Raw genomic sequence first — 24,603 nt, 5'->3', positions numbered from 1 at the left:
AACCCACTCATTTCATCCACCACCTGATGGCCAATCACAGATGACCGGAGGATGGAAGAATTGCAAGATGCTTATCCAATAATTAAACAATACGTTGTATGCATGTAATCTTTGACCTGCCCAGATGGGCGGATTTGTTAAACTCTTAAAATAGGCTACACGCCGATCATTAAAGTTAGAATTGAGGAAGCTATGCATGCTGAACATCGTGTCAGTGTGGGAACTTCTTATGCGCATTATCAATTCAGAATTAATATGGAGGGCTGTAAACATTCCAAATTGAGTAAGGCGTGGTTCCAAAAGGAAGGTTCCACGACAAAGGTGAGGTGGGTTCCCCACAGTATATACACATAGAGGTGAGGTAGATTCTCCTCAGTATATACACATAGTGGTGAGGTAGGTTCCCCACAGTATATACACACAGAGGTGAGGTAGATTCTCCTCATTTTATAAACATAGTGGTGAGGTAGATTCTCCTCAGTATATACACACAGAGGTGAGGTAGGTTCCCCACAGTATATACACATAGAGGTGAGGTAGATTCTCCTCAGTATATACACACAGAGGGGAGGTAGATTCTCCTCAGTATATACACACAGAGGTGAGGTAGATACTCCTCAATATATACACACAGAGGGGAGGTAGGTTCTCCTCAGTATATACACATAGAGGTGAGGTAGATTCTCCTCAGTATATACACAGAGGTAAGGCAGATTCTCCTCAGTATATACACACAGAGGTGAGGTAGATTCCCCTCAGTATATACACATAGAGGTGAGGTGGATTCTCCTCAGTATATACACACAGAGGTGAGGTAGATTCTCCTCAGTATATATACATAGAGGTGAGGTAGATTCTCCTCAGTATATACACATAGAGGTGAGGTAGATTCTCCTCAGTATATACACAGAGGTAAGGCAGATTCTCCTCAGTATATACACACAGAGGTGAGGTAGATTCCCCTCAGTATATACACACAGAGGTGAGGTAGATTCCCCTCAGTATATACACACAGAGGTGAGGTAGATTCTCCTCAGTATATACACACATACAGGTGAGGTAGATTCTCCTCAGTATATACACACAGGGGTGAGGTGGATTCTCCTCAGTATATACACACAGAGGGGAGGTAGATTCTCCTCAGTATATACACACAGAGGGGAGGTAGATTCTCCTCAGTATATACACACAGAGGGGAGGTAGATTCTCCTCAGTATATACACACAGAGGGGAGGTAGATTCTCCTCAGTATATACACACAGAGGGGAGGTAGATTCTCCTCAGTATATACACACAGAGGGGAAGTAGGTTCTCCTCAGTATATACACACAGAGGGGAGGTAGATTCTCCTCAGTATATACACATAGAGGGGAGGTAGATTCTCCTCAGTATATACACACAGAGGGGAGGTAGATTCTCCTCAGTATATACACACAGAGGGGAGGTAGATTCTCCTCAGTATATACACACAGAGGGGAGGTAGATTCTCATCAGTATATACACATAGAGGGGAGGTAGATTCTCCTCAGTATATACACATAGAGGTGAGGTAGATTCTCCTCAGTATATACACATACAGGTGAGGTAGATTCTCCTCAGTATATACACACAGAGGGGAGGTAGATTCTCCTCAGTATATACACACAGAGGGGAGGTAGATTCTCCTCAGTATATACACACAGAGGGGAGGTAGATTCTCCTCAGTATATACACACAGAGGGGAGGTAGATTCTCATCAGTATATACACATAGAGGGGAGGTAGATTCTCCTCAGTATATACACATAGAGGTGAGGTAGATTCTCCTCAGTATATACACACAGAGGTGAGATAGATTCTCCTCAGTATATACACACAGAGGGGAGGTAGATTCTCCTCCGTATATACACACAGAGGGGAGGTAGATTCTCATCAGTATATACACATAGAGGGGAGGTAGATTCTCCTCAGTATATACACATAGAGGGGAGGTAGATTCTCCTCAGTATATACACACAGAGGGGAGGTAGATTCTCATCAGTATATACACATAGAGGGGAGGTAGATTCTCCTCAGTATATACACATAGAGGGGAGGTAGATTCTCCTCAGTATATACACACAGGGGTGAGGTGGATTCTCCTCAGTATATACACACAGGGGTGAGGTGGATTCTCCTCAGTATATACACACAGAGGTGAGGTAGATACTCCTCAATATATACACACAGAGGGGAGGTAGGTTCTCCTCAGTATATACACATAGAGGTGAGGTAGATTCTCCTCAGTATATACACATACAGGTGAGGTAGATTCTCCTCAGTATATACACACAGGGGTGAGGTGGATTCTCCTCAGTATATACACACAGAGGGGAGGTAGATTCTCCTCAGTATATACACACAGAGGGGAGGTAGATTCTCCTCAGTATATACACACAGAGGTGAGGTAGATTCTCCTCAGTATATACACACAGAGGGGAGGTAGATTCTCCTCCGTATATACACACAGAGGGGAGGTAGATTCTCATCAGTATATACACATAGAGGGGAGGTAGATTCTCCTCAGTATATACACACAGGGGTGAGGTGGATTCTCCTCAGTATATACATATAGAGGGAAGGTAGATTCTCCTCAGTATATACACATAGAGGGGAGGTGGATTCTCCTCAGTATATACACACAGAGGTGAGGTAGATTCTCCTCAGTATATACACACAGAGGTGAGGTAGATTCTCCTCAGTATATACATATAGAGGGAAGGTAGATTCTCCTCAGTATATACACATAGAGGGGAGGTAGATTCTCCTCAGTATATACACATAGAGGGGAGGTAGATTCTCCTCAGTATATACACATAGAGGGGAGGTAGATTCTCCTCAGTATATATACATAGAGGTGAGGTAGATTCTCCTCAGTATATACACACAGAGGTGAGGTAGATTCTCCTCAGTATACACATATAGAGGGGAGGTAGATTCTCCTCAGTATATACACATAGAGGGGAGGTAGCTTCTCCTCAGTATATACACATAGAGGTGAGGTAGATTCTCCTCAGTATATACACATAGTGGTGAGGTAGATTCTCCTCAGTAGATACACATAGAGGTGAGGTAGGTTCCCCACAGTATATACACATAGAGGTATATACCCCCGCCCTCAGCTTACTGCTCTGCTAGAGCCGCCCTCCTTCCGCTCTGATGAAACTATTGAGGACTAAATCTTTCCATCACTTCCTCTATTTATTGCTCCGCATAGTAAGCCCCGCCCCTTCTTGTCACATGATCACAGCCGTCAGTATATATTTGCGCTCCACTACTGTGCCTGGCCCTCTGGTCACATGACGGTGACATCATCACAGGTCCTTCAGCTGCTGCAGTGTATACAGAGCAGGTCCTGGTGTGCTGTTCTCTCTGTTATCAGCCGGTATCAGAGGATATATATATACAGCAGTACGGTAAGCTGACATGGGGGTTGTTCTCTCTGTTATCAGCCGGTATCAGAGGATATGTATATACATCAGTACAGTAAGCTGACATGGGGGTTGTTCTCTCTGTTATCAGCTGGTATCAGAGGATATATATATACAGCAGTACAGTAGGCTGACATTTGGGTTGCGCTCTCTCTTATCAGCCGGTATCAGAGGATATATATACACAGCAGTACAGGGGTTGCGCTCTCTGTTATCAGCCGGTATCAGAGGATATATATATACAGCAGTACAGGGGTTGCGCTCTCTGTTATCAGCCGGTATCAGAGGATATATATACACAGCAGTACAGGGGTTGCGCTCTCTGTTATCAGCCGCTATCAGAGGATATATACATACAGCAGTACAGGGGTTGCGCTCTCTGTTATCAGCCGGTATCAGAGGATATATATATATATATATAGCAGTACAGGGGTTGCGCTCTCTGTTATCAGCCGGTATCAGAGGATATATATATATATATATATATATATATATATATATATATATACAGCAGTACAGGGGTTGCTCTCTCTGTTATCAGCCGGTATCAGAGGATATATATATATACACAGCAGTACAGGGGTTGCGCTCTCTGTTATCAGCTGGTATCAGAGGATATATATATACAGCAGTACAGGGGTTGCGCTCTCTGTTATCAGCCGGTATCAGAGGATATATATATACAGCAGTACAGGGGTTGCGCTCTCTGTTATCAGCCGGTATCAGAGGATATATATATATACAGCAGTACAGGGGTTGCGCTCTCTGTTATCAGCCGGTATCACATGATATATATATATATACAGCAGTACAGGGGTTGCGCTCTCTGTTATCAGCCGGTATCAGAGGATATATATATATACAGCAGTACAGGGGTTGCGCTCTCTGTTATCAGCCGGTATCAGAGGATATATATACACAGCAGTACAGGGGTTGCGCTCTCTGTTATCAGCCGGTATCAGAGGATATATATATACAGCAGTACAGGGGTTGCGCTCTCTGTTGTCAGCCGGTATCAGAGGATATATATATATACAGCAGTACAGGGGTTGCGCTCTCTGTTATCAGCCGGTATCAGAGGATATATATATACAGCAGTACAGGGGTTGCTCTCTCTGTTATCAGCCGGTATCACATGATATATATATACAGCAGTACAGGGGTTGCGCTCTCTGTTATCAGCCGGTATCAGAGGATATATATATACAGCAGTACAGGGGTTGCGCTCTCTGTTATCAGCCGGTATCAGAGGATATATATATACAGCAGTACAGGGGTTGCGCTCTCTGTTATCAGCCGGTATCAGAGGATATATATATATACACAGCAGTACAGGGGTTGCGCTCTCTGTTATCAGCCGGTATCAGAGGATATATATATACACAGCAGTACAGGGGTTGCGCTCTCTGTTATCAGCAGGTATCAGAGGATATATATATATACAGCAGTACAGGGGTTGCGCTCTCTGTTATCAGCCGGTATCAGAGGATATATATATACAGCAGTACAGGGGTTGCGCTCTCTGTTATCAGCCGGTATCAGAGGATATATATACAGCAGTACAGGGGTTGCGCTCTGTTATCAGCCGGTATCAGAGGATATATATACAGCAGTACAGGGGTTGCGCTCTCTGTTATCAGCCGGTATCACATGATGTATATATACAGCAGTACAGGGGTTGCGCTCTCTGTTATCAGCCGGTATCAGAGGATATATATATACAGCAGTACAGGGGTTGCGCTCTCTGTTATCAGCCGGTACCCTGTGACCTCTCTCTCCTCAGGCCCCGATGGACGGCACGGAGATGAGCGGAAGGATATTAGCCGTCACCTGGGAGATCATCTACCTGCTGACCGGAGAGGTGAACTTCCCTCCATTCCTCCCATCTGTCTTGTATTTGGGCCATCCCTGAGCGTCTCCCTCCATCCACAGGAGTACACAGCAGTGAAGAAGACAGCGACTCCCATCATCCATCCTCACTCCCTGATCCAGAAGCTTCTAGAACTCACCAACAAGATGACGGAGCTGCTGACAGGAGAGGTGACTGCGGGGAATGTGGGGGGACATTCTAGCGGGGGGCTCTGGCTGATGACTGGATATTGTGTTGTCAGGTTCCTGTAAGGTGTCAGGATGTGGCCGTCTATTTCTCCATGGAGGAGTGGGAGTATGTAGAGGGCCGGCGGGATGTGTACGGGGCCGCCATGCTGGAGGCGGGGTCACCAGGTAAGAGGAGTGGGAGGATGTAGAGGGATGTGTACGGGGCCGCCATGCTGGAGGCGGGGCCACCAGGTAAGAGGAGTGGGAGGATGTAGAGGGATGTGTACGCGGCCGCCATGCTGGAGGCGGGGTCACCAGGTAAGAGGAGTGGGAGGATGTAGAGGGATGTGTACGCGGCCGCCATGCTGGAGGCGGGGTCACCAGGTAAGAGGAGTGGGAGTATGTAGAGGGCCGGCGGGATGTGTACGGGGCCGCCATGCTGGAGGCGGGGCCACCAGGTAAGAGGAGTGGGAGGATGTAGAGGGCCGGCGGGATGTGTACGCGGCCGCCATGCTGGAGGCGGGGTCACCAGGTAAGAGGAGTGGGAGGATGTAGAGGGCCGGCGGGATGTGTACGGGGCCGCCATGCTGGAGGCGGGGCCACCAGGTAAGAGGGGTGGGAGGATGTAGAGGGATGTGTACGGGGCCGCCATGCTGGAGGCGGGGCCACCAGGTAAGAGGAGTGGGAGTATGTAGAGGGCCGGCGGGATGTGTACGGGGCCGCCATGCTGGAGGCGGGGCCACCAGGTAAGAGGAGTGGGAGGATGTAGAGGGCCGGCGGGATGTGTACGGGGCCGCCATGCTGGAGGCAGGGTCACCAGGTAAGGGGAGTGGGAGGATGTAGAGGGATGTGTACGGGGCCGCCATACTGGAGGCGGGGTCACCAGGTAAGAGGAGTGGGAGTATGTAGAGGGCCGGCGGGATGTGTACGTGGCCGCCATGCTGGAGGCGGGGTCACCAGGTAAGAGGAGTGGGAGTATGTAGAGGGTCGGCGGGATGTGTACGCGGCCGCCATGCTGGAGGCGGGGCCACCAGGTAAGAGGAGTGGGAGTATGTAGAGGGCCGGCGGGATGTGTACGCGGCCGCCATGCTGGAGATGGGGTCACCAGGTAAGAGGAGTGGGAGGATGTAGAGGGATGTGTACGGGGCCGCCATGATGGAGGCGGGGTCACCAGGTAAGAGGAGTGGGAGGATGTAGAGGGATGTGTACGGGGCCGCCATGCTGGAGGCGGGGTCACCAGGTAAGAGGAGTGGGAGGATGTAGAGGAATGTGTACGGGGCCGCCATGCTGGAGGCGGGGTCACCAGGTAAGAGGAGTGGGAGGATGTAGAGGGATGTGTACGCGGCCGCCATGCTGGAGGCGGGGTCACCAGGTAAGAGGAGTGGGAGGATGTAGAGGGATGTGTACGGGGCCGCCATGATGGAGGCGGGGTCACCAGGTAAGAGGGGTGGGAGGATGTAGAGGGATGTGTACGGGGCCGCCATGCTGGAGGCGGGGTCACCAGGTAAGAGGAGTGGGAGTATGTAGAGGGATGTGTACGCGGCCGCCATGCTGGAGGCGGGTTCACCAGGTAAGAGGAGTGGGAGGATGTAGAGGGATGTGTACGCGGCCGCCATGCTGGAGGCGGGGTCACCAGGTAAGAGGAGTGGGAGGATGTAGAGGGATGTGTACGCAGCCGCCATGCTGGAGGCGGGGTCACCAGGAAAGAGGAGTGGGAGTATGTAGAGGGATGTGTACGCGGCCGCCATGCTGGAGGCGGGGTCAGCAGGTAAGAGGAGTGGGAGGATGTAGAGGGCCGGCGGTATGTGTACGCGGCCGCCATGCTGGAGGCGGGGTCACCAGGTAAGAGGAGTGGGAGTATGTAGAGGGCCGGCAGGATGTGTACGCGGCCGCCATGCTGGAGGCGGGGTCACCAGGTAAGAGGAGTGGGAGTATGCAGAGGGATGTGTACGCGGCCGTCATGATGGAGGCGGGGTCACCAGGTAAGAGGAGTGGGAGTATGTAGAGGGATGTGTACGCGGCCGCCATGCTGGAGGCAGGGGTCACCAGGTAACAGCAGTGGGAGGATGTAGAGGGATGTGTACGCGGCCGCCATGCTGGAGGCGGGGTCACCAGGTAAGAGGAGTGGGAGGATGTAGAGGGATGTGTACGCGGCCGCCATGCTGGAGGCGGGGTCACCAGGTAAGAGGAGTGGGAGGATGTAGAGGGCCGACGGGATGTGTACGCGGCCGCCATACTGGAGGCGGGCTCACCAGGTAAGAGGAGTGGGAGGATGTAGAGGGCCGGCGGGATGTGTACGCGGCCGTCATGCTGGAGGCGGGGTCACCAGGTAAGAGGAGTGGGAGTATGTAGAGGGCCGGCGGGATGTGTACGTGGCCGCCATGCTGGAGGCGGGGTCACCAGGTAAGAGGAGTGGGAGTATGTAGAGGGCCGGCGGGATGTGTACGCGGCCGCCATGCTGGAGGCGGGGCCACCAGGTAAGAGGAGTGGGAGTATGTAGAGGGCCGGCGGGATGTGTACGCGGCCGCCATGCTGGAGATGGGGTCACCAGGTAAGAGGAGTGGGAGGATGTAGAGGGATGTGTACGGGGCCGCCATGATGGAGGCGGGGTCACCAGGTAAGAGGAGTGGGAGGATGTAGAGGGATGTGTACGCGGCCGCCATGCTGGAGGCGGGGTCACCAGGTAAGAGGAGTGGGAGGATGTAGAGGGATGTGTACGGGGCCGCCATGCTGGAGGCGGGGTCACCAGGTTAGAGGAGTGGGAGTATGTAGAGGGCCGGCGGGATGTGTACGCGGCCGCCATGCTGGAGATGGGGTCACCAGGTAAGAGGAGTGGGAGGATGTAGAGGGATGTGTACGGGGCCGCCATGATGGAGGTGGGGTCACCAGGTAAGAGGAGTGGGAGGATGTAGAGGGATGTGTACGCGGCCGCCATGCTGGAGGCGGGGTCACCAGGTAAGAGGAGTGGGAGGATGTAGAGGGATGTGTACGGGGCCGCCATGATGGAGGCGGGGTCACCAGGTAAGAGGGGTGGGAGGATGTAGAGGGATGTGTACGGGGCCGCCATGCTGGAGGCGGGGTCACCAGGTAAGAGGAGTGGGAGTATGTAGAGGGATGTGTACGCGGCCGCCATGCTGGAGGTGGGGTCACCAGGTAAGAGGAGTGGGAGGATGTAGAGGGATGTGTACGCGGCCGCCATGCTCGAGGCGGGGTCACCAGGTAAGAGGAGTGGGAGGATGTAGAGGGATGTGTACGGGCCGCCATGATGGAGCCGGGGTCACCAGGTAAGAGGAGTGGGAGTATGTAGAGGGATGTGTACGCAGCCGCCATGCTGGAGGCGGGGTCACCAGGAAAGAGGAGTGGGAGTATGTAGAGGGATGTGTACGCGGCCGCCATGCTGGAGGCGGGGTCAGCAGGTAAGAGGAGTGGGAGGATGTAGAGGGCCGGCGGTCTGTGTACGCGGCCGCCATGCTGGAGGCGGGGTCACCAGGTAAGAGGAGTGGGAGTATGTAGAGGGCCGGCGGGATGTGTACGCGGCCGCCATGCTGGAGATGGGGTCACCAGGTAAGAGGAGTGGGAGGATGTAGAGGGATGTGTACGGGGCCGCCATGATGGAGGCGGGGTCACCAGGTAAGAGGAGTGGGAGGATGTAGAGGGATGTGTACGCGGCCGCCATGCTGGAGGCGGGGTCACCAGGTAAGAGGAGTGGGAGGATGTAGAGGGATGTGTACGGGGCCGCCATGCTGGAGGCGGGGTCACCAGGTTAGAGGAGTGGGAGTATGTAGAGGGCCGGCGGGATGTGTACGCGGCCGCCATGCTGGAGATGGGGTCACCAGGTAAGAGGAGTGGGAGGATGTAGAGGGATGTGTACGGGGCCGCCATGATGGAGGTGGGGTCACCAGGTAAGAGGAGTGGGAGGATGTAGAGGGATGTGTACGCGGCCGCCATGCTGGAGGCGGGGTCACCAGGTAAGAGGAGTGGGAGGATGTAGAGGGATGTGTACGGGGCCGCCATGATGGAGGCGGGGTCACCAGGTAAGAGGGGTGGGAGGATGTAGAGGGATGTGTACGGGGCCGCCATGCTGGAGGCGGGGTCACCAGGTAAGAGGAGTGGGAGTATGTAGAGGGATGTGTACGCGGCCGCCATGCTGGAGGTGGGGTCACCAGGTAAGAGGAGTGGGAGGATGTAGAGGGATGTGTACGCGGCCGCCATGCTCGAGGCGGGGTCACCAGGTAAGAGGAGTGGGAGGATGTAGAGGGATGTGTACGGGCCGCCATGATGGAGCCGGGGTCACCAGGTAAGAGGAGTGGGAGTATGTAGAGGGATGTGTACGCAGCCGCCATGCTGGAGGCGGGGTCACCAGGAAAGAGGAGTGGGAGTATGTAGAGGGATGTGTACGCGGCCGCCATGCTGGAGGCGGGGTCAGCAGGTAAGAGGAGTGGGAGGATGTAGAGGGCCGGCGGTCTGTGTACGCGGCCGCCATGCTGGAGGCGGGGTCACCAGGTAAGAGGAGTGGGAGTATGTAGAGGGCCGGCGGGATGTGTACGCGGCCGCCATGCTGGAGGCGGGGTCACCAGGTAAGAGGAGTGGGAGTATGTAGAGGGATGTGTACGCGGCCGTCATGATGGAGGCGGGGTCACCAGGTAAGAGGAGTGGGAGTATGTAGAGGGATGTGTACGCGGCCGCCATGCTGGAGGCAGGGGTCACCAGGTAACAGCAGTGGGAGGATGTAGAGGGATGTGTACGCGGCCGCCATGCTGGAGGCGGGGTCACCAGGTAAGAGGAGTGGGAGGATGTAGAGGGATGTGTACGCGGCCGCCATGCTGGAGGCGGGGTCACCAGGTAAGAGGAGTGGGAGGATGTAGAGGGCCGACGGGATGTGTACGCGGCCGCCATACTGGAGGCGTGCTCACCAGGTAAGAGGAGTGGGAGTATGTAGAGGGCCGGCGGGATGTGTACGCGGCCGCCATGCTGGAGGCGGGGTCACCAGGTAAGAGGAGTGGGAGTATGTAGAGGGCCGGCGGGATGTGTACGCGGCCGCCATGCTGGAGGCGGGGTCACCAGGTAAGAGGAGTGGGAGTATGTAGAGGGCCGGCGGGATGTGTACGCGGCCGCCATGCTGGAGACGGGGTCACCAGGTAAGAGGAGTGGGAGTATGTAGAGGGATGTGTACGAGGCTGCCATGCTGGAGGCGGGGTCACCAAGTAAGAGGAGTGGGAGGATGTAGAGGGATGTGTACGCGGCCGCCATGCTGGAGGCGGGTTCACCAGGTAAGAGGAGTGGGAGGATGTAGAGGGCCGGCGGGATGTGTACGCGGCTGCCATGCTGGAGGCGGGATCACCAAGTAAGAGGAGTGGGAGGATGTAGAGGGATGTGTACGCGGCCGCCATGCTGGAGGCGGGGTCACCAGGTAAGAGGAGTGGGAGGATGTAGAGGGATGTGTACGCGGCCGCCATGCTGGAGGCGGGATCACCAGGTAAGAGGAGTGGGAGGATGTAGAGGGATGTGTACGCGGCCGCCATGCTGGAGGCGGGGTCACCAGGTAAGAGGAGTGGGAGTATGTAGAGGGCCGGCGGGATGTGTACGCAGCCGCCATGCTAGAGGCGGGGTCACCAGGTAAGAGGAGTCGGAGGATGTAGAGGGCCGGCGGGATGTGTACGCGGCCGCCATGCTGGAGGCGGGCTCACCAGGTAAGAGGAGTGGGAGTATGTAGAGGGCCGGCGGGATGTGTACGCGGCCGCCATGCTGGAGGCGGGGTCACCAGGTAAGAGGAGTGGGAGTATGTAGAGGGCCAGCGGGATGTGTACGCGGCCGCCATGCTGGAGGCGGGGTCACCAGGTAAGAGGAGTGGGAGTATGTAGAGGGCCGGCGGGATGTGTACGCGGCCGCCATGCTGGAGACGGGGTCACCAGGTAAGAGGAGTGGGAGTATGTAGAGGGATGTGTACGCGGCTGCCATGCTGGAGGCGGGGTCACCAGGTAAGAGGAGTGGGAGGATGTAGAGGGATGTGTACGTGGCCACCATGCTGGAGGCGGGGTCACCAGGTAAGGAGTGGGAGTATGTAGAGGGATGTGTACGCGGCCGCCATGCTGGAGGCGGGGTCACCAGGTAAGAGGAGTGGGAGGATGTAGAGGAATGTGTACGCGGCTGCCATGCTGGAGGCGGGGTTACCAGGTAAGAGGAGTGGGAGGATGTAGAGGGATGTGTAAGCGGCCGCCATGCTGGAGGTGGGGTCACCAGGTAAGAGGAGTGGGAGGATGTAGAGGGATGTGTACGTGGCCGCCATGCTGGAGGCAGGGTCACCAGGTAAGAGGAGTGGGAGGATGTAGAGGGATGTGTACACGGCCGCCATGCTGGAGGCGGGGCCACCAGGTAAGGGTAGTGGGAGTATGTAGAGGGCCGCCGGGATGTGTACGCGGCCGCCATGGTGGAGGCGGGGTAACCAGATAAGAGGAGTGGGAGTATGTAGAGGGATGTGTACGCGGCCGCCATGATGGAGGCGGGGTCACCAGGTAAGAGGAGTGGGAGTTTGTAGACGGCCGGCGGGATGTGTACGTGGCCGCCATGCTGGAGGTGGGGTCACCAGGTAAGAGGAGTGGGAGGATGTAGGGGGATGTGTACTGGGCCGCCATGCTGGAGGCGGGGTCACCAGGTAAGAGGAGTGGGAGTATGTAGAGGGCCGGCGGGATGTGTACGCGGCCGCCATGCTGGAGGTGGGGTCACCAGGTAAGAGGAGTGGGAGTATGTAGAGGGATGTGTACGGGGCCGCCATGCTGGAGGCGGGGTTACCAGGTAAGAGGAGTGGGAGTATGTAGAGGGCCGGCGGGATGTGTACGCGGCCGCCATGCTGGAGGCGGGGCCACCAGGTAAGAGGAGTGGGAGTATGTAGAGGGCCGGCGGGATGTGTACGCGGCAGCCATGCTGGAGGCGGGGTCACCAGGTAAGAGGGGTGGGAGTATGTAGAGGGCCGGCGGGATGTGTACGCGGCAGCCATGCTGGAGGCGGGGTCACCAGGTAAGAGGAGTGGGAGTATGTAGAGGGCCGGCGGGATGTGTACGGGGCCGCCATGCTGGAGGTGGGGTCACCAGGTAAGAGGAGTGGGAGTATGTAGAGGGCCGGCGGGATGTGTACGGGGCCGCCATGCTGGAGGCGGGGTCACCAGGTAAGAGGAGTGGGAGGATGTAGAGGGATGTGTACGGGGCCGCCATGCTGGAGGCGGGGTCACCAGGTAAGAGGAGTGGGAGTATGTAGAGGGCCGGCGGGATGTGTACGGGGCCGCCATGCTGGAGGCGGGGTCACCAGGTAAGAGGGGTGGGAGGATGTAGAGGGATGTGTACGGGGCCGCCATGCTGGAGGCGGGGCCACCAGGTAAGAGGAGTGGGAGGATGTAGAGGGATGTGTACGGGGCCGCCATGCTGGAGGCGGGGTCACCAGGTAAGAGGAGTGGGAGGATGTAGAGGGATGTGTACGGGGCCGCCATGCTGGAGGCGGGGTCACCAAGTAAGGGGAGTGGGAGTATGTAGAGGGCCGGCAGAATGTGTACGCGGCCGCCATGCTGGAGGCGGGGTCGCCAGGTAAGAGGGGTGGGAGGATGTAGAGGGATGTGTACGGGGCCGCCATGCTGGAGGCGGGGTCACCAGGTAAGAGGAGTGGGAGGATGTAGAGGGATGTGTACGGGGCTGCCATGCTGGAGGCGGGGTCACCAGGTAAGAGGGGTGGGAGTATGTAGAGGGCCGGCGGGATGTGTACGCGGCTGCCATGCTGGAGGCGGGGTCACCAGGTAAGAGGAGTGGGAGTATGTAGAGGGCCGGCAAGATGTGTACGCGGCCGCCATGCTGGAGGCGGGGTCACCAGGTAAGAGGAGTGGGAGTATGTAGAGGGCCGGCGGGATGTGTACGGGGCCGCCATGCTGGAGGCGGGGTCAGCAGGTAAGAGGGGTGGGAGTATGTAGAGGGATGTGTACGGGGCCGCCATGCTGGAGGCGGGGTCACCAGGTAAGAGGAGTGGGAGGATGTAGAGGGATGTGTACGCGGCCACCATGATGGAGGCGGGGTCACCAGGTAAGAGGAGTGGGAGTATGTAGAGGGATGTGTACGCGGCCGCCATGCTGGAGGCAGGGTCACCAGGTAAGAGGAGTGGGAGGATGTAGAGGGCCGGCGGGATGTGTACGTGGCCGCCATGCTGGAGGCGGGGTCACCAGGTAAGAGGAGTGGGAGGATGTAGAGGGATGTGTACGTGGCCGCCATGATGGAGGCGGGGTCACCAGGTAAGACGAGTGGGAGGATGTAGAGGGATGTGTACGCGTCCACCTTGCTGGAGGCGGGGTCACCAGGTAAGAGGAGTGGGAGTATGCAGAGGGATGTGTACGCGGCCGCCATGCTCGAGGCGGAGTCACCAGGTAAGAGGAGTGGGAGGATGTAGAGGGCCAGCGTGATGAGTACGTGGCCGCCATGCTGGATGGCCATCCGCCCTCGTGGTCACCAGGTAAGAGGCAGTATGATGTCGCCTACATTCTCCCATCACTGTGTGTCTCCACAGATGGAGATGGGAGGAGAAAACACCCTGAGAGATGTCCCCGTCCTCCATATTTTCAGGAGCGTCCAGAGGAAGATGTCCTGGAGAACTGGCAGGTAGACGGCGCTGAGCCCTGTAGTACATCTGTTTAGGGGGCGGAGCTCTGTGACCTTGCTCTATATAGAGGGTGGAGCTCTGTGGTCCTGCTGTATATATAGGGGGTGGAGCTCTCTTGCCCTGCTCTGTGTAAGGGGCGGAGCTCTGTGATCCTGCTCTATATAGGGAGTGCAGCACTATATATGGGGTTGAGCTCTCTGCTGCTGCTCTATGTAAGTGGTTGAGCTCTGTAGTCCTGCTCTATAGAGGGGGTGGAGCTATTTGCCCCTTTTTCCATAAATGGGGTAGAGCTCTGGTCCTGCTCTATATAGGGGGTGGAGCTATGATCCTGCGCTATATAGAGGTGGAGTTCTTTGTCCTGCTCTATATTGGGGGGTGGAGCTCTCTACTCCTGCTCTATATACGGGGTGGAGCTCTTTCCTCCTGCTCTATATAGGTAGTGAAGCTCTCTGGTCCTGCTCTATATAAGGGGTGGAGCTTCACTGGTCTTGCTCTATATAAGGGGTGGAGCTTCACTGGTCCTGCTCTATATAAGAGGTGGAGCTCTCTGGTCCTGCTCTATATAGGGGCGGAGCTCTCTGCCCCTGCTCTATATAAGGGGTGGAGCTTCACTGGCCCTGCTCTTTGTAGGGGCTGGAGCTCTTTCCTCTATATAAGCGGTGGAGCTCTCTCTATATAGGGGTTGGAGCTCTTTCCTCTATATAAGCGGTGGAGCTCTATATAGGGGGTGGAGCTCTTTTCTCCTGCAGTCATAGATTTCAGTGTCCGGTTATATTTCCCGCCGCTCCGCCATATTGTACTGAATTATCCCATATGACACATCAGGGTGAAGATGATATTAAAGTGGAGGTAGAAGAAGAGAGGATGAGGGGCGATCACCCGTGGAAGAGTGAGGTGGAGGAGGACGTTCCTGCAGGTAGGTGATGATGGGCTGGAGGGTATTTAATAGGGTTTGGCCACTTTGTTCTTCCTGGTTCCTGCTGACTAGGTCATGTGACTGCTGCAGCCAATCACCGGCCACAGCAGGGACTTCTTTTAGCCAGTGATTGGCTGCTGCAGTCACATGACCTGGTCACCGGCCACAGCAGAGACTTCTTCTAGCCAGTGATTGGCTGCAGCAGTCACATGACCTGGTCAGCACCAACCAGGAAGCACAAAGCGGTTGTGCAGCCATTAGAAGTGTTGTGAAGCCCTTATAACATTCAGTCCCTCCTCGGAGCGCCGTTGTTTCTGTGATCCCTATGGTGCAGTAAAGTGCGCTGCTCTTTATTCTGCGGTCGCTGTGATTACGGTGATAACAGGTTTATAACGTTTTGTTTGGCCTCTTAGTATAAATACCTTTTTTCAAACACAACCTGCTTTCCAGGGTTCTGAGCCCGAGACTTTTATATCTCCGAGGGCTCCTTGTGTTTGTGGAGCAGCCGGTAGTACTTACCTGCACTATTCGGGGTAGGTACATCTTTTATGGAGTTGGGGTTGTCACAGATGACGGGGTTTGTGGGTCCGACAGTCACCTACCTGTGATGTATGGCACCCAGGGACCGTCCGGAGGGTCGACTTACCTCCAGACCCCCCATGTTCTGCACGCCCCCCGCCCCTCTCTGCCACCACTGACCGTTTCTGACAGGTAGGTCAGCCACCTCTGTCTCCACCAGCCGACATGACTAACACACTTCGGGGTTATGCATCGCTTAAAGCACCCAAGGACGACTAATAAAGCTTTATTCTAAGAACGGTCCGCAGAGCTTAGATACAAATATACCGACGGAGATATTTACAGAAGGGGAGGGGCTACAAATACAGAAATATCGAAAATAATAGGAAATCCCAGTCTATGAAGGCGCTTCCAATCAGCTGGTGCCTGGATGGGGGGGGGGGGGGGGGACAGGCTGGCATTAGATACCCCTCCTGGCTCCGAACATTTGGGGAGGGGGATTCCCCTTAGTCCTAGAGCATCTTTGAGTCACCCCTGTGCCGTCCTTCCTTTAGACATCACTGATGGGAGGGCTGAGTGTATGTGCAGGATGAAAACCCAATGTAACATTTGGCCATATTCCCCTGGAGGCCCTACAGTTGGGGAGCTATGGCCACCATGTGTCATGTAGTCACCTACAAGTGGATACCAGACATGTCATGCTACAGGTGATTAGCTTCATGGTTCTGTGGGCATCGGGGTCGCACAACAGCAAGAGGGAATGATGTCATGATGATTTTATTAGACATGTGTTCAGTTTTCCTGTGGCATCTAAATAATTAGTTAATGGGATCATGTGTGTTTCTAGCCTAATAGGAATGTGATAAATTTGTAAATTATATGAAAAAAAATCCTGAAATCCACTTTAAATCCCTTCAGGAAATCCCGGTGAGACCTCTGAGGGAAACTTCATGTTATCGGTACATTATAAAGTAGAAGATGAAGATATCGTGCCGCGCTCTTCAGGAGAAAACCTCATTCCTCTAATGTACCTCCAGGACTTCACAGTACAGATCCATCATATACTCCCCTTAATCACGAGGAACCTTCTACTGACCAATCACAGATGGTTACCACAAGTGCCGGTCAGACTGGAGAGAAAAGATATCAATGTGGTGAATGTGGAAAACAGTTAACACGTAGGTCAAACTTTAATCGACACATACAAATTCACAAAAGAGAGAAGCTGTATTCATGTCCACAATGTGGGGAAGGTTTTACACATAAATCAAAACTTGATAAACACGAGGGAATTCACACAGGAGAGAAACCGTATTCATGTTCAGAATGTGGGAAATGTTTTGCACGTAAATTAAATCTTGCTAGACATGTGAGACGTCACACAAGAGAGAAACCGTATTCATGTTCAGAATGTGGGAAATGTTTTGTACGTAAATTAAATCTTGCTAGACATGTGAGAACTCACACAAGAGAGAAACCGTATTCATGTTCAGAATGTGGGAAATGTTTTGCACGTAAATTAAATCTTGTTAAACATCAGAGAATTCACACAGGAGAGAAACCGTATTCATGTTCAGAATGTGGGAAATGGTTTGCATGTAAATCAAATCTTGCTGCACACAGGAGAATTCACACAGGAGAGAAGTCATTTTCATGTTCAGAATGTGGGAGATTCTTTAGACGTAAAGGGAATCTTGTTATACATCAGAGAATTCACACAGGAGAGAAGCCGTATTCATGTTCAGAATGTGGGAAAGGTTTTACACATAAATCAGATCTTGTTAAACATCAGAGAACTCACACAGGAGAGAAGCCATATTCATGTTCAGTATGTGGGAAAGGTTTTACAGAAAAACCATATCTTGTTAAACATCAGAGAATTCACACAGGAGAGAAGCCATATTCATGTTCAGTATGTGGGAAAGGTTTTACAGAAAAATCATATCTTGTTAAACATGAGAGAAGTCACACAGGAGAGAAGCTGTATTCATGTTCACAATGTGGGAAAGGTTTTACAGATCAATCAAATCTTTTTCGACATCACATAATTCACACAGGAGAGAGACCGTTTACTTGTTTAGAATGTGAAAAATGTTTTACAAATAAATCTAATCTTAATAAACATCAGAGAAGTCACAAAGGAGAGAGACCATACACATGCCTAGACTGTGGGAGAGGATTTATTACTAAAGACAAACTTACAGATCATCAGAAAACTCACACAGGGGAGAGGTCGTATTTATGTGCAGAACTTTTGTAAATAAAACAGGTCTTAACATACATTATATAGTATATCTTGGCTTTAGTAAAGCATTTGATAAAGTAGCTCATACCAGACTTATTGAGAAAATGACCAAATCTGGGATTGACAAGGCAACTGTTAGGTGGATTCACAACTGGCTGAGTGATCGTACTAAAAGAGTGGCCATAAATGGCTGCACATCCAAGGGGAAGAATGTATCAAATGGGACCACAAGGCTCTGTCCTAGAATCCCTTTGTTATTTTTTTTTTTTTAAATCGCTTACCTGCATCCCCGTTCGGGCAGCTTCTTCTTTTCTTCTTTTAAAGATGGCCGCCGGTCCTTTCCCAAGGTGCACCGCGGTTTTCTCCCATGGTGCACCGCGGTTTTCTCCCATGGTGCACCGTGGATTATCTCCTGTCTTGCGTTCCACTGCCAATTACAGCCACCTAATTGGCTGATCGGCACCACGTGATGGAGGCGGAGCTACGATGACGCTGAGAAGAGGGAGGAGCCAGGACGCAGCTCGTGAGCCCGGAGGTACACAGAAGAGGAATCCTTCAGGGCGCAAGCGCGGCTGTTCGTGCGACTAAAGAAGCAGCTTTAGTCGGCGCCATGGAGACGGGGACGCCAGCAACGGAGTGGGTAAGTGTATAACTTCTGTATGGCTCATATTTAATGCACGATATATATTACAAAGTGCATTAATATGGCCATACAGAAGTGTATAACCCCACTTGTTTTCACGGGACAACCCCTTTAAGAGAAGCATAGAGTCTAGATCACGTGAGGTCATTATCCCCTCTACTCTTCCTTAGTCAGACATCATCTGGAATACTGGGTCCAGTTCTGGGCACCCCACTTTAAAAAAGACATAGACAAACTGGAGCAAGTTCAGAGACGAGTAACCAAGATGGCGAGGTGGTCTATAAATCATGTTCTATGAAGAACGGTTAAAGGATCTGGGAATGTTTAGCTTTCTTCAAATATCTGAAGAGCTGTCACAGTGCAGAGGGATCAGCCCTATTCTCATCTGCACAAGGAAAGACTAGAAGCAATGGGATGAAACTGAAAGGGAGTAGACAGATTAGATATTAGACAGTGAGGGGGATCAATGAGTGGAACAGGTTGCCACAGGAGGTGGGTAGTTCTTCAATGGAATTGTTCAAACAAAGGCTGGACAAATATCTGTCTGGGATGATTTAGTGATCCTGCTCTGAGCAGGGGGTTGGACCCGATGACCCTGGAGGTCCCTTCCAACTCGACCAGTCTAGAATGCTACATTATAGAAAACACAGAATAAAAGCACACGGGTAGAGATGAGCGAGCACCAAAATGCTCGGGTGCTCGTTGCTCAAGTCGAACTTTTCGCAATGCTCAAGAGCTCGTTTCGAGTAATGAACCCCATTGAAATCAATGGGAGACTTGAGCATTTTTGTATGGGACCGATGCTCCACATAGGTTATGACTTGTGAAACTCTGGAAAACCGCAGAAAGTCATGGAAACACTACAGAACCGGGTAGGTCTGCATCTGAGGCTCCCAGGTCCCACTATTAAGCCAAAATGGGGGCAAGAGTCTGGTGTCACCCCCCTAACAATTTTTACTTGGGACAAACCCTCATTAGCAAGGCACACCTTAGCTAAGCACCACACTACCTGCAAGCAAGGACAATCACTGCCTGCGGGTGACACCGCTTCTCCTGGGTTACATGCTGGCATTGCTGTCCAACACCCCCACACGATCCTGCATCCACAGCGCACACAGAAGTGTCCCTGCTCAGCGTTCAGCTGCCCTCATGCCACACGCTCGCTTCATAGCCACACCACCCTCATATCTATTTATAAGCGCGTACTGGATGAGAAGGAACCGGAGGCACACACTGCAGAGGGTTGGCAGGGGCAGCCAGCGACCCTCTTTAAAAGTGTGGGCGATAGCCCACAGTGCTGTTGAGAATTGATAAATTGACGTACGATCATCATTCCAATCCCATGCCACCTCCATCGCAAAATTGTCAGGAGCCGCAAACGTGGGCATAAAGGGGACTCAGGTGCCAGCACTTCTACACATCTCCACAATGCAGCAATACTCTGTGTGGGAAGCACGGGAGCGGCCCAGAGTCAGGCTCGGTCCCAGCCTCCATCTTGTGTGACCCAAGGTGCCGCGAGTTACATAGCAATGGGAAATCCCTGTGTCCCCACACAATTCATTCTCTGTAGGTGTTAGATCGCTCAACACCGCAAGGGGAAGTCTTTGAGTTCCTTGGGCTCGCCTATGCTGTTGGTGCACAAAGATGGTATTACACAAGAAGAAATCAGAGCGCCCAAACATGGCAGAGTTTCACCCCGCCAAGGACCTCGACCCACATTTCTTCCCCAGTCAGTCAGTGTATTTGTGTCAGACAGGTAAAACATCCCTATGGGAAGTCTTTGTGCTCTCACAGCATAGGCGAGCCGAAGGAACCCAAGGAAAGTATTAAACATGAAGCAATTACAGTGCCCAAACATGGCAGAGTTTCACTCCGCCGAGGACCTCGGCCTCTGCACACACCCTAAGCAATCGTGGGCATAAAGCGGACTCCGATGCTAGTACAGCTGTGAATATCTCATTAAATCAGTTACAGTTGCTTACACCTTTCCAAAGACTGGATTAACCAGGAAGAAGTTCCACAGGCCCAACCCGATGCAGTTGCATTTTCCCCCGGACATAGGCCTCTGCCCACACCTTCAGCAATCGTGGGCATAAAGCGGACTCCGATGCTAGCACAGCATTGAACGTTTCATGAATGCAGCAACGCTCCTCTTGTTTGGCCAAACCAGTGTATCAGATAACTGTGGTAACACGAAAGCAAATACATGATGCCCAGTGCTGATCTCCTGACCCCAAGCAGGAGGAGGAGGTGGCATTACAAGGCCAAGAAACCATGACCAGGACCCGCTATAGTCTATGTGGGAAGTACGTGAGTGGGCCCTGGGTTAGGCTCGGTCCCAGCCTCCACCTTGTGTGACCCAAGGTGCCCTGAGTTACATAGCAATGGGGAATCCATGTGTCCCCACACAATTCATTCAGTGTAGGTGTCAGCTCAATCAACACCGCAAGGGAAAAGCCATCTGCACTCTGCACCCTACCCAAGTCAGTCAGTGAATTTGTGCCAGACAGGTAAAACACTGCTATGGGAAGTCTTTGTGCACTCACAGCATAGGCGAGCCAAAGGAACCCAAAGACAGTAATAAACCTGAAGAAGAACCTACAGTGCCCAAACATGGCAGACTTTCACTCCGCCCAGGACCTCGGCCTCTGCACACACCCTGAGCAATCCTGGGCATAAAGCGGACTCCGATGCTAGAACAGCAGTGAACGTTTCATTAATGCAGTTACTCTCCTGCCCTTTGGCCCAAACCAGTGTCTCAGATAACTGTGGTAACACGAGAGAAAATACATGATGCCCAGTGCTGATCCCATGACCCCAAGCAGGAGGAGAAGGTGGCATTACAAGGCCAAGAAACCATGACCAGGACCCGCTATAGTCTGTGTGGGAAGTATGTGAGCGGGCCCTGGGTCAGGCTCGTTCCCAGCAAACACCTTGTGTGACCCAAGATGCCGTGAGTGACATAGCAATGGGAAATTCATGTGTCCCCACACAATTCATTCAGTGTAGGTGTCAGACGGCTCAACACCGCAAGGCGAAGTCTTTGAGTTCCTTGGTGTCGCCTATGCTGTCGGTGCACAAAGATGGTATTACACAGGAAGAAATCAGAGTGCCCAAACATGGGAGAGTTTCACCCCGGCAAGGACTTTGGCCTCGGCCCACATTTCTGCCCTAGTCAGTCAGTGTATTTGTGCTAGACAGGTAAAACACTGCAATGGGAAGACTTTGTGCACCCATAGTATAAGCAGACCCCTGTAATATTCCTGTAGCAAAGGTATAGGCAGACCCCTGTAACATTTCTGAAGCAAAGGTATAGGCAGACCCCTGTAACATTTCTGAAGCAAAGGTATAGGCAGACCCCTGTAACATTTCTGTAGCAGCAGTATAGGCAGACCCCAAGTCACATTTCTGTAGCAGAAGTATAGGCAGACCCCTGTAACATTTCTGTAGCAAAGGTATAGGTGGACCCCAGTAACATTCCTGTAGCAAAGGTATAGGCAGACCCCAGTAACATTTCTGTAGCAAAAGTATAGGCAGACCCCTGTAACATTTCTGTAGCAAGAGTATAGGCGGACCCCTGTAACATTTCTGTAGCAAAAGTATAGGCAGACCCCTGTAACATTTCTGTAGCAAAAGTATAGGCGGACCCCAGTAACATTTCTGTAGCAGAAGTATAGGCGGACCCCAGTAACATTCCTGTAGCAAAAGTATAGACAGACCATAGTAACATTTCTGTAGCAAAGGTATAGGCAGACCCCAGTAACATTTATGTAGCAGAAGAATAGGCAGACCCCAGTAACATTTCTGTAGTAAAAGTATAGACGGACCCCAGTAACATTTCTGTAGCAGAAGTATAGGCAGACCCCTGTAACATTTCTGTAGCAGAAGTATAGGAGGAACCCAGTAACATTCCTGTAGCAAAAATATAGGCAGACCCCTGTAACATTCCTGTAGTAAAAGTATAGACAGACCATAGTAACATTTCTGTAGCAGAAGTATAGGCAGACCCTAGTAACATTTCTGTAGCAGAAGTATAGGCAGACCCCTGTAACATTCCTGTAGTAAAAGTATAGACAGACCATAGTAACATTTCTGTAGCAAAGGTATAGGCAGACCCCAGTAACATTCCTGTAGTAAAAGTATAGACAGAACCCAGTAACATTTCTGTAGCAGAAGAATAGGCAGACCCCAGTAACATTTCTGTAGCAAAAATATAGGCAGACCCCTGTAACATTCCTGTAGTAAAAGTATAGACGGACCCCAGTAACATTTCTGTAGCAGAAATATAGGCAGGGGGCGGAGCCTGGACACCAAGCGTGATGGCCGCTTGAGAGCTGCGCTCCCTCAATCAGGCACCCACTGCGCCTCATAGCAGCGGTGAACGGACGAAACAATGGGCAAAATATCTAAAGAAAGGGGCCGTGACCTGCAGGAAACCCTCTGACCAGCTAAAGGGCAAGTAGATATGCAGCGCTTCTTCAGGGATCGGGGCGCTTGTTCCCCGCGGCCCCCCTCCAAGATGGCGCCGGCACAAGAGCTCGTCCCTGCACTTAACCAAGCAGATGAAGAGGAGCCGCTCTCAGAGGGGGAGGATGGTGAGACTGTTTCTAAAGGTTTTATAAAAAACCTAATCTTGCCAGCTCTACGCTCCATTAGCTCTGACCTAGCAGAGATAAAGGAGGAATTCAGACAGCTAGGTCATAGAGTGCAAGACCTTGAATCCACATCTGCCGCCATTACCGCTCACTCTATGCAATTAGAGCAAGCCTTAAAGGAGCAGCATACGCACCTGAACAGAGCGCTTCTACTTCAGGAAGATCTTGAAAATAGGAATCGGTGCAATAACTTACTCTTCAAAGGTATTCCTGAATCGTATGCTAATGAGTGCCTTACAAAAATCGCTGAAGAAATCTTTGACTCTCTGCTGGGGGAGGACAGAGCCCCGCCTGGTGTGTCTGAACCCCCCAGAGATGTTATTTGTAAGTTGCTCGCCTTTCCCGACGCGACTGCGGTTCTGAGAGCTGCAAGAACACACAGAGATCTGAGGTATGCAGAATCCCCGATACTGATCTTTCAGGACTTATCACCCTCCACCTTAGCAAAGCGCCGGGCCTTGCGACCATTACTTGAGGTCCTTAAATCGATGGAGATTAAATACGCTTGGCTTTTTCCCTTTGGCCTCAGTATCACATATAAGGGCAAAAAATTTAACATGCGCACTCCTGAGGACATGCAAAGACTGTGGGGGCTCCTGGATATTGCTCCTATTGAGCTTCCAAGTTGGCAGCCGCTCCCAGACCCCTCTCAGTTTCAGCCACTGGAGAACCTAGGAAGCTGGCTTGTGGCGGGCAACTCCAAATCCCCAAGGGGGAAAAAGAAAAAACCAAGGGATGATCCATGAGGACCAGAAATCTCTGGGTTTGCAATTTCGGTGCTCTGCCTCTCCTGCACCAGAATTGGCCCACCGGGCGACTCTTATTCCACCCATACTGCCCGGTACCTTAAAGGGCCTATCTCCTATTTTCCATCTCAATTCTGTCATACTGCAGCCTGGAGAGGCGAGGACAAGGAGGATTTTTGGATCTAAGCCCCCCGGGGCCCCTAAAGAGAACTGAACTTTTTCCTGTCCTCCGACCCAACACCCAGTCATCTGTAGTTCCCTGCATTCAGCCTATAAACTACTGCATAGTTGCTTTGTTGTCTGTTCCGTTTAACTGTTTACCGCTATAATTCTGCCTATTGCGGGCGTCCTGCCCTTTCTCTTCCTTTTTGGGAGGACATGGTGGGTGCCTGTACTGTCCAGGCCGTAACAAATACTCTGACCTCTCGATAGGGTCTGCGACTCTACAAGACCTCAGTAGCCCGCCCACCAGGTGGGCCAAGGGATACGGAGTCAACGGACTCCCCCTGTGCGCACCTAAATAACTTCACACATTACCAGCAGATACCCTCTGCTGAACTGTTTCATTTATCTCATTGCTATTAAGATCTGTGTCCGTTGTTACTTCCCCTCTCCCTCCTCTTCTTCCATCCCCGTCTTTCCGCCTCTCTCTCATACCTAGCCCCCCCCCCCCCCCCTCAGCCCTAAGAGCTCGCTGGGTTGGTCGGCGTTGAAGATCCTTGCTCACAGCTGACTACTATATTGCTTTGATCTCATGCATCTC

The 24,603-nt window shown here is 52.6% G+C and overlaps 2 protein-coding genes across 2 annotated transcripts in view; one reads left to right on the top strand and one right to left on the bottom strand.

Moving 5' to 3' along the window:
- The window catches only part of LOC136618030 (gastrula zinc finger protein XlCGF66.1-like), a 461,032-nt gene that overhangs the window by 138,572 nt on the left and 297,857 nt on the right, over positions 1 to 24,603 (bottom strand). The gene's annotated exons all lie outside the window — the stretch shown is intronic.
- On the top strand, positions 16,469 to 17,833 carry LOC136617848 (zinc finger protein 84-like). The gene is made up of 2 exons (XM_066594287.1): positions 16,469 to 16,510; positions 16,589 to 17,833. Exon 2 carries the CDS (start codon positions 16,657 to 16,659, stop codon positions 17,809 to 17,811), a length of 1,155 nt encoding a protein of 384 aa, XP_066450384.1. The 5' UTR covers positions 16,469 to 16,510; positions 16,589 to 16,656; the 3' UTR covers positions 17,812 to 17,833.

This window comes from Eleutherodactylus coqui, chromosome 1 (assembly GCF_035609145.1).
Source record: "Eleutherodactylus coqui strain aEleCoq1 chromosome 1, aEleCoq1.hap1, whole genome shotgun sequence".
Taxonomy (NCBI): domain Eukaryota; kingdom Metazoa; phylum Chordata; class Amphibia; order Anura; family Eleutherodactylidae; genus Eleutherodactylus; species Eleutherodactylus coqui.
The sequence above is the reverse complement of the archived record's forward strand: the minus strand, read 5'-3'. Positions and strand labels throughout refer to the sequence as shown.

Coding starts and splice junctions, on each gene's coding strand:
- LOC136617848 (XM_066594287.1), top strand. CDS start 16,657: ATGGTTACCACAAGTGCCGGTCAGACTGGAGAGAAAAGATATCAATGT.